At 60.4% G+C, this 8040-nt stretch overlaps 1 protein-coding gene across 1 annotated transcript in view; it reads left to right on the top strand.

Annotated features, from left to right (window-relative positions):
• Positions 1 to 4435, top strand: part of NES (nestin) — an 8459-nt gene extending 4024 nt beyond the window's left edge. The window contains exon 4 of the mRNA XM_019662474.1: positions 147 to 4435. Within this exon, the coding sequence (XP_019518019.1) occupies positions 147 to 3916 (3770 nt within the window). The 3' untranslated portion in view covers positions 3917 to 4435. The remainder of the gene's footprint in view (positions 1 to 146) is intronic.
• The last annotated feature ends 3605 nt before the right edge of the window (positions 4436 to 8040 follow it).

Raw genomic sequence — 8040 nt, 5'->3', positions numbered from 1 at the left:
CGACAACAGCTCAAGCTGATTCAGCCCAGACAGTGGGGGGCGAGGGCAGGGCCCATGGGCACCCTTGCCAGAAGTGGTCGCGCCTCTGTGACCCCATCCCCCTGCCAGTACATACTGACACTGTTTCTTCTCCTCTGTCTTTCCAGACCCCAAGCTGGAGCTGCATTTCCCTGGGACCCCAGAGGGCCGGCGTCTGGGTCCTTTGCTCTCTGTTCTGAGCCCTACTCCCCTGTCCTCACCCTTACCTGATACCCTTGAGACACCTGTTCCAACCTTTCTGAAGAACCAGGAAACCCTCCAGGCCCGTACCCCAACCTTGGCCAGCACTCCCATCCCACCCACACATCAGGCTCCCTTCCCTGCTACAGATGGAGAGATCGGAGCCCAGGATGGCCCTCTCTCCATGCTCCACCCACAGGCTGGGAGGCAGCAGGTGGCACAGGCTATCCCAGCCGGCACCCTGCCTGGACCAGAGGAGCCTAGAGGCAAGCAGCCAGAGGCCAGTACAGGCCAGTCCCCTGGGGATCATGCCACCTTGGCCCCACCCGTCAATCCTGACCACCCCAGTTTAGAGGCCAAAGATGGAGAGCCCAGTGAGTCTAGAGTATGCAGCAGATTCCAGGAGGAAGGTGAAGGGCAAATCTGGGAGCTGGCAGAGAAAGAAACAGCCATAGAGGTCAAAGTGGTAAGCAGCTTGCAACAGGAAACACAGCAAGAGGGGGATCTGGACCGGAAGGAAATCCAGGATGCCCAGGGTCTTTTGAAAAAAGAAACTCTGGAGTCTCTGGGAGAGGAGATTCAAGAGCCACTGATGTCTCTGGAAAAACAGAGCCACAAGATACTGAGCTCTCTAGAGAAGGAGAATCAAGAATCTCTGAGGTCTTTCGAAGAGAACTTAGAAACACTACAGAGTCTAGAAAAGGAGAATCAAGAGCTATTGAAGTCTTTAGAAGAAAAGGATATGGAGATAGTGAGAACTCTAGAAAAAGAGACTCTAGAACTACTTAAGCCAATAGGCAACGAGGACCCACACACATTGCAATCTCTGGAAAAGGAGAACCAAGAACTTAAGAGATCTGTTGAAGATAATGTAGAGACATTTTTATATCCAGGAAAGGAGAATCAAGAATTAGTGAGGTCTGTAGAAGAGGAGAACTTTGAGTCACTGACAGCTCTAGAAAAACAGAATCAAGAGCCATTGAGGTCTCTAGATGAAGAGGACCAAGAGACAATGAGACCTTTAGAAAAAGACAGCCAGGAGCCACTGAGGTCTCTAGAAGATGAGAACCAGGAGATAATAGGACCTGTTGAAAAGGAGATTCAACAGCCTCTGAGGTCTCTAGGAGAAGAAGACCAGACGACATTAAGCCCTCTGGAAAAGGTGAAACCAGAGCCACTGAAGTCTCTTGGAAAAGACCAGGAGATATTTAGACCTCTTGAAAAAGAGAATCAAGAGTTCTTAAGGTCCTTAAAAGAAGAGAGTGTAGAGGCAGTGAGATATTTAGAAACAGAGAATCTAGAACCACTAAAGTCAGCAGGAGAAGAGCTGGAAATATTGAAATCTATAGAAGCTCAAGAGCCATTGTGGTCTCTAGAAGAAATGAATCGGGAGACAACAAAACCTCTAGAAAAGGAAATTCAAGAACCACTGGGGTCTGTGGAAGAGAACCAAGAGTCACTGAGTGCCCTAGAAGAGGAGAATCAAGAATCACTGAGATCTCTGGGAGAGTGGGACCTAGAAAATTTGAGATCTCCAGAAGAGGTAGACAAGGAAGGTCCTAAGGACCTAGAAGAGGAAGAGAGCCTGGAAAAGGGAGAGAATCGAGAGTCGCTGAGGTCTCTGGAAGAGGAAGGACAGGAGTTGCCACTGTCCGCAAGCCGGCAGGGGTGGGAGGATGTGGTGGTGGGGGACCAAGAACTGGAGCAGGGAATGCGCCCTGGGAGGGCTGGAGTGGACGAGGAGGATGACGGAGAGCTGGACCTGAGGGAGCAGGACGGCTTTGCTGGAAAGGAGGAGTCTGGAGACGAGGGAACGCTGCAGCTGACTGCCACAGGGGGCGCCTGGAGTGCAGGTGAGGGGCGCTCAGGGAGTCCTGAGCCCGATGAGAAGAGGGTCCCAGCTGAGGGAACCAGTGGAGAGGGAGACGTTGAGGGCCTCCAGGACCCTGAAGGGCAACCAGAGCAGGTGGGGGCCCCAGGCCTCCCAGCTCCCAGCGGAATGTCAGAGGCGACAGAGCCAGTGTTGGAAGCTGAGGATGAGGCCCCAGGGGGTGGCCGAGCCTCCCCAGAGGTCACCTTGGGGTTGGAGAGAGCCATGGATGAGTCTGCTTCAGAAGCTAAGCAGGGACCAGAGCAGGAGGCAGTGGGGATGGAGGACCCGGGCCACCTGGGCAGAGAGCAGGTGATAGAGCCACTCCTGGGGGAGGAAGGTTGGGAGGCACAGGGGGTGCAGGGCTTGGAAGGGCCCAGAAAGGACCTAGAGGAGGCAGCTGCCCTGGAGCCAGAACTTACCATGCTGCCCGTGCAGAGCAGAGGCCCCCTGGAGTCCCCTGGGACTGGACAGGAGTTGGGGCCTGAAGTCCCCTGGGGAGCAGAGGCGGTGTTCCCTGCTGATACCTTGTGCCAGGATGGAAGTGATGCCCCTCTACCCAGGCCCCCAGGGTCAGAGGGAGCTGAGGAGGAGGCAGAACCAGTGCTGGGGCCCCCCAGCCCGAGGCCCGTTGAGCCCTGGTCACCCATCCCAATCCCCGAGGATGCCCCTGGGCCCCAGCCCCCTAGTGAGGGGAGCCAGGAGGCTAGCTGGGGACTGGAGGGCAGAGCTGAAGGCCCAGGAAAGGTGGAGGGTGAACAGGAAGAGCTGGATTCTGGGGAGCTCTCTGAGGGCCTCCGGGACGAGGACGAGGACAGTAGAGATGAGAGTGAGGCCGATGGGCTGGGGGAGACCCTTCCTGACTCCACGCCCCTGGGCCTCTACCTCCAGTCCCCTGCCTCACCCCAGGGGGACCCAGCTGGAGAGCAGAGGCCCTCCCCTCAAGGGGACAGGAAGGAAGGCTGGGGTCCTGCTTTCCTGACCTCTGAGGGCCATGGGGCCCACCCAGAGCAGGAGGAGGGGGAAGATGAGGAACGGGACCAGGACTCTGACGTTTTGGAGGAATTTGAGGACCTGGGGACTGAGGCTCCTCTCCTTCCCGGGGTCCCCAGGGAGGTGACGGGACCTCTGGGCCAGGTGTCCCAGCTGCTACTGCAGCCTGCAGCCTGGGGTCAGGATGGGGAGTCTGACGGGTTTGCCGATGAGGAAGCGAGTGGGGAGGAGGGAGAGGAGGAAGACGAGGAGGGACAGGAGCCAGGGGCCGGGCAGTGGGGGCCGAGGTCCTCCGGGGGTGGCCTCCCGGCCCTGAGTGGCCCTCAGAGAGGGAAGCAACCGGGCTCTGAGACCGTGGATGTCAGCATCCCCTGGGATGACAGCTTGAGGGGCGCAGCAGCCGGTCCCCCCGTGACTGCCCTGGAGACTGAGTCCCAGGACAGCACGGAACCCTCAGGCTCAGATGAAGAGTCTGAGGCTGGGCCCTTGGAGAGGGAGGACCAAGTCCCTGGCCCTCGGGGGACCCTCAGTAGGACAGAGGACACCCCTGGGGTCAATGGCCGGGGCCCCAGCTTGAAGGATGAGTTGGAGCATGTGAACGGGGGGGTGGTGAACTGGCTGGAGCAGTCCGATAGAGCAGGGCAGGGGAAACTGGGGGCCCCCGTGGGGGACCAAGGGAGCCCTGCGGAGGAGGAGGAGGAGGAGGAGGAGGAGGAGGGGGGTGCCCTGAAGACCCCTTGGGCAGGGGCTCCTCTTCACCTGGGCCCCGGCCAGTTCCTGCAGTTCACCCAGAGGGGGGAAGACGCAGCTTCCTGGTCCTCAGGGGAGGACTAGGGGCGGTGCTCCTCCAGCACTGTGGACGCGGGCGGGGATGTGTCCTCAAGCTCCACCCCCCCACCCCCCACCCCCAGCCCTGCTCGGGGTTAGCACCTTAACAAATGATCTGACCTGTGGCCTCTGTCTGAAAGGCCGGGGTGGCCAGGGTGAGAGGGTGTGACGAAGGGACCGGTTCTGAGAATGCAGCCTCCAGAAATCAAAGCAGCCCCTCAGACCCTGTAAATGGGGACCCCCTGCCTGCAGTGTCCCATGACGGTTAAGCCAGCTGATCCCTATAGCCCTAGGCCCCATTTCCTCCCCATCCCTTCAGCAGGAAAAGGCCTCAGGCCAGCAGCTCCTCCACGGTGAGGAGGCTGTGATGGTGTTTGGCTGGGGCTCACCAGCCCTGCCCGTCCTCACTGCGCTCTCGTGGGATGTCTGGCCAGCGAGGGGGTGCCCCTATGTCCTGACTCCCCGTATTCCTGCCCCGATGGCCCTGTCTGGCTCATCCCTGCCTCAATAAAGGAATGCCTTGGCCTGCAAAGTCTGGACTCTTCCTTCCTCGATTTAGGGGGTCCTCAGGGCTGGCACAGGAGGAGCTGGGGAGACAGGAGCAGCAGCAGATGCTGGCGTCGTCGGGGAGGGGCTGCTTCTTGAGGGGAGGGCCCCTGGGAGGCTCCTGGGTGGGTGGGGGACAGAGGCAGACAGACTCAGGCTGCAGGCCACAGCGCTGGGACTCCCGGGAGGGCTGGGGCTGCCAATCCAGGTGACCTCAGGGCCTGAGCGTTCAGGCCATCATCATCTCTGCCACAGGCCTGATTATAGGGAGAAGGACTTGTGCCACCCCCAGCCTGGCCCCTCGGTGCCGCCAGCATAATAAGCCCCTTTGCCCCCAAACCCAAACAGCTGTCTGGCCTGTGATCTGTGCTCCAATCGGCTGGGTCCTGGTGGGGTGAAGGGGGAGGCAGGCCTGTTCTGTCTTTGCCTGGCTGTGTGGCCTCAGGTCAGCCTTTCACCTCTCCATCTCAGCCAGCCACATGGTGCGGGGCGCTGGGCTGGGTAACTTGGGGGCCTCCCAGGGCAGGGAGAGCAGGAGAAAGGCTGGGGGGAGCTGGGGGGGCTGCGGCTTTGAGCCTCAGGAGGGCTTTCCTTGTAGGCTGAAGCCAAGGGAAGTGGAAGGGAGGGGGTAGCCTGAAGCGGCAGGGGTGTGCTAGCTGTGCTGTGTGGGTAGCTGGGGTCAGACGGGGGAGGGGCCACCCAGCCACAGCTCCCCACCCCCTTCCCAGTTTTCTGGGTTCCTGGATTGGGGGGCCCCCCGAAGGCTTTGAAGTCAGGATACCCAAATGGAAACCACTCCCCAGCTCAGCTCAGCCCGGAAGGAAGATCTGGCGACACCTCTAAACATCCTGGGTGGGGGGGACAGGGACTGCCAAAGAAATGTTCTGCATTTAGAGACATACTCCAAGCTGAACACAGGCCCTTCCTCCGGCTCAGGCCTAAGGCTGAGGGCAGGGCGAGGATGAAAGGATTGACGTCCCCACCGCTCTGGCCCGCATCACGTCCTCTGGCCAGTGTGGGGTGGACAGCAGGCCCCTGACAGACTCTCGCTGTCTGCCTCTGCCCATGCCTTTCCCCTTCTCCATCCAGGGCTCAGGCCCCGTTTCATCCACACCCCTGCCCTGGGGGGCCAGGACCCTGTGTCTCCCGCCCTTCTGGCAGCCCGAGCCTCCACTGTCCTTCCTGTGCTCACTGCTAACAAGGCGCCCTGTCACCCCGTCAGGCTGCCGGGCTGGGGGCCAGCACTTTGGCACTCAGGCAAGGAAGGCCCACTCCCTGGCCCTCTGTGGAACACAGGAGGCCTTGGGCACCCCTGCCTGGGCAAGAGACCAAGGACAGAGGCCAAGCCAAGCGGCCCTCCCCTGTGCCGTGTGCCCATCCTGCCCCCCACACCAGGGCCCTGACCCCTACAGAGTTACCCCAACCAGCTCACTCTGCTACCAATCCCCAGCGGGGCCGGTGTGAGCTGGACAGGCCTGAGGACTCTGGGGGTGGGGAAGGTGTAGTGGGAGGCGTGGCATCTCTGGAGACGGTCATCCGTCTACACAGCGAGAGACATGCAGGCTGGACAGAGGCAGGAACGTTTCTGGTGGTGATAACAGGACTCGCTGTCATTTTTCAACAAATACCCACTAAATGTCCACTATGGGCCATGCACTGTGCACTGGGGGCCCCGGGAGCTTTCCCTCCTGACTGAACAAGGGCTTCTGAGTGGAGTCCTGTTGGAAACAGAAGTGCAGGATGTTAGGGGAGCACAGAGCAGAGGACCTCGTGGCCCTCTGGGGCAGGACTGGGAGGAGGCACGGAAGGGCAGCCGTGTCAGGACTTGTGATCCGCGGTGGCGTGGCAGCCGGGAGACGGTGGTCCCATCTTCTGAGCTGGAGAACCCAGCAGGGAACCTTGAGCTCCAGGAGGGGCCCCCCTCGGGAGGGTGGAGCTCAGGAAACAAGAATCGGAGGGTCGTTGGCCTAGATATCACCCAGACAGAGTCCCCAGGGAACTCTGGGCAGAGAGGAGACACTTTGGCCAGAGAGTAGGAGGACCTAGGACTGTGGCATCTGGGAAGACCCTGTCATTGTAGAAAGTTCTGGAAAGCAAGGCCTTTGTCCTGGGGGCCAGAGGGCGCTCAGGAAACACAGCGTGGATCAATGAATGAAGTCTGGCAACAGGAAGCACTTTGGAGGGTGGAGTCCCCCCCACCCCAGGGAACAAGGAGGCAGCACCCTCTCCTCCCCCCCACCAGCAGGAGGACAAGTGGGAGGTTATTCTGGGGCCTCCTGGGTAAATATAGCCTCTGAGTGGGGCGGGGGCAGGGTGGGGGGCCGGAGGTGGCTTCCTCGTTTGTTTGGGGCACTTCCTTATAAGGCTGTCAGGCTGAGGGCCATGGACGGTGAGGTCAGGGCTGAACTCTCCCTCCAGCCTGATGCTGTCGCTGCCCCGGGTGGCTGCGAGTCTCGGAGGAAACCAACAGCCCAGGCTTTGGGCTCCAGCCAAGGGAGCGCCGAGTGGGGACTCTTAAAGGGCCCCTGAGCCTCATGTCCCCTGTGGGAGCCCAGTCCGGGGGGTGGGAAGAGGGTGTCCTTCCAGGGTCCTCTCAGAAGGTGGCGCGGGTTTCCCCATCCGCCTGAGTGCCTCTCACTGCAGGCTCTGCCCACTTGCTCTGGCCTCTTAAGAGCCAAGCCTCAGAGCTCATTCATTGCTTCCACAGGCCCTGGTCCCCCGGCTCCCCTCAGCACCCCCTTCTCAGACCCTCCTCGGGGAACCAGCTGCTGCCACTTGACCCTATGGTGTCACAGCTGCTGTCAGCAATGCCATCCTTGCCAGGCAGGGAAGGAGGAATGTGATTTAATTTCAGCTGGAATGTGCCCTCCGGGGGTGCCCGTAGAGAGGGGAGGGAATGCAGACCAAGCCCACCCCAGCCCAGGAAACCCAAGAGGACTCTGGGCTTGGGACAAGGACAGGCCCCAGGGTCCCTACTGGGCCCCGCCCCCAGCCCACAGGGGAGGCTGTCAGGCCCTGTCGCAGGACGGAGCTTCATGGAGGGTGGGGAAAGAGAAGGCTTCTTTGAATAAAGAAAGGACCCGGCGCCTGAGTCTACAGGCCCACCTTAGAAAGATAGGAGGGGAGCCTCAAGAGACGGAAGCGGAAGGGACTATTCAAGGGCAGGACAGAGGCAGGGTGGCCTCAGGTGAGGGCTGCGGAGCCTCTGTTTCTTCTCAGGTTTTGAGATCCAGCGTCCTTCTCTCTGCTTTCGTCCATCCTGGAGACCCCTTTCCTGCTCCCCTCTTTCTAACCCAGCCCCCAAACACCCAGATCAGGCTTGTCTCTTCTCCCACCATTCAGGAGACCCTTCCCCAAGCCCGTTTGTCCCAGGCTTTCCAACGTGGACGTCGCTCCTGTCGCCTCACACCTGTCCCTCTTGCTCCAAAGGGAAGGACCCCAGGCCCCGGGGTCCTGAGTCCTAGAGCCCTCCCCCACCCCCAGCCCCGGTCCCTCTCCCCACCCCCATGAATCAGCTGTGACTCCAGAAATAAAACGGAGGCAGGTGCGGGGGGCCACTGTCAAGGAACCACTCTCCAGCAGCT

The sequence above is a fragment of the Hipposideros armiger genome, unplaced genomic scaffold (genome assembly GCF_001890085.2).
Source record: "Hipposideros armiger isolate ML-2016 unplaced genomic scaffold, ASM189008v1 scaffold_378, whole genome shotgun sequence".
In the NCBI taxonomy this organism is placed as follows: domain Eukaryota; kingdom Metazoa; phylum Chordata; class Mammalia; order Chiroptera; family Hipposideridae; genus Hipposideros; species Hipposideros armiger.
Note: the sequence above shows the minus strand (reverse complement) of the source record. Positions and strands in the feature narration are given on the sequence as shown.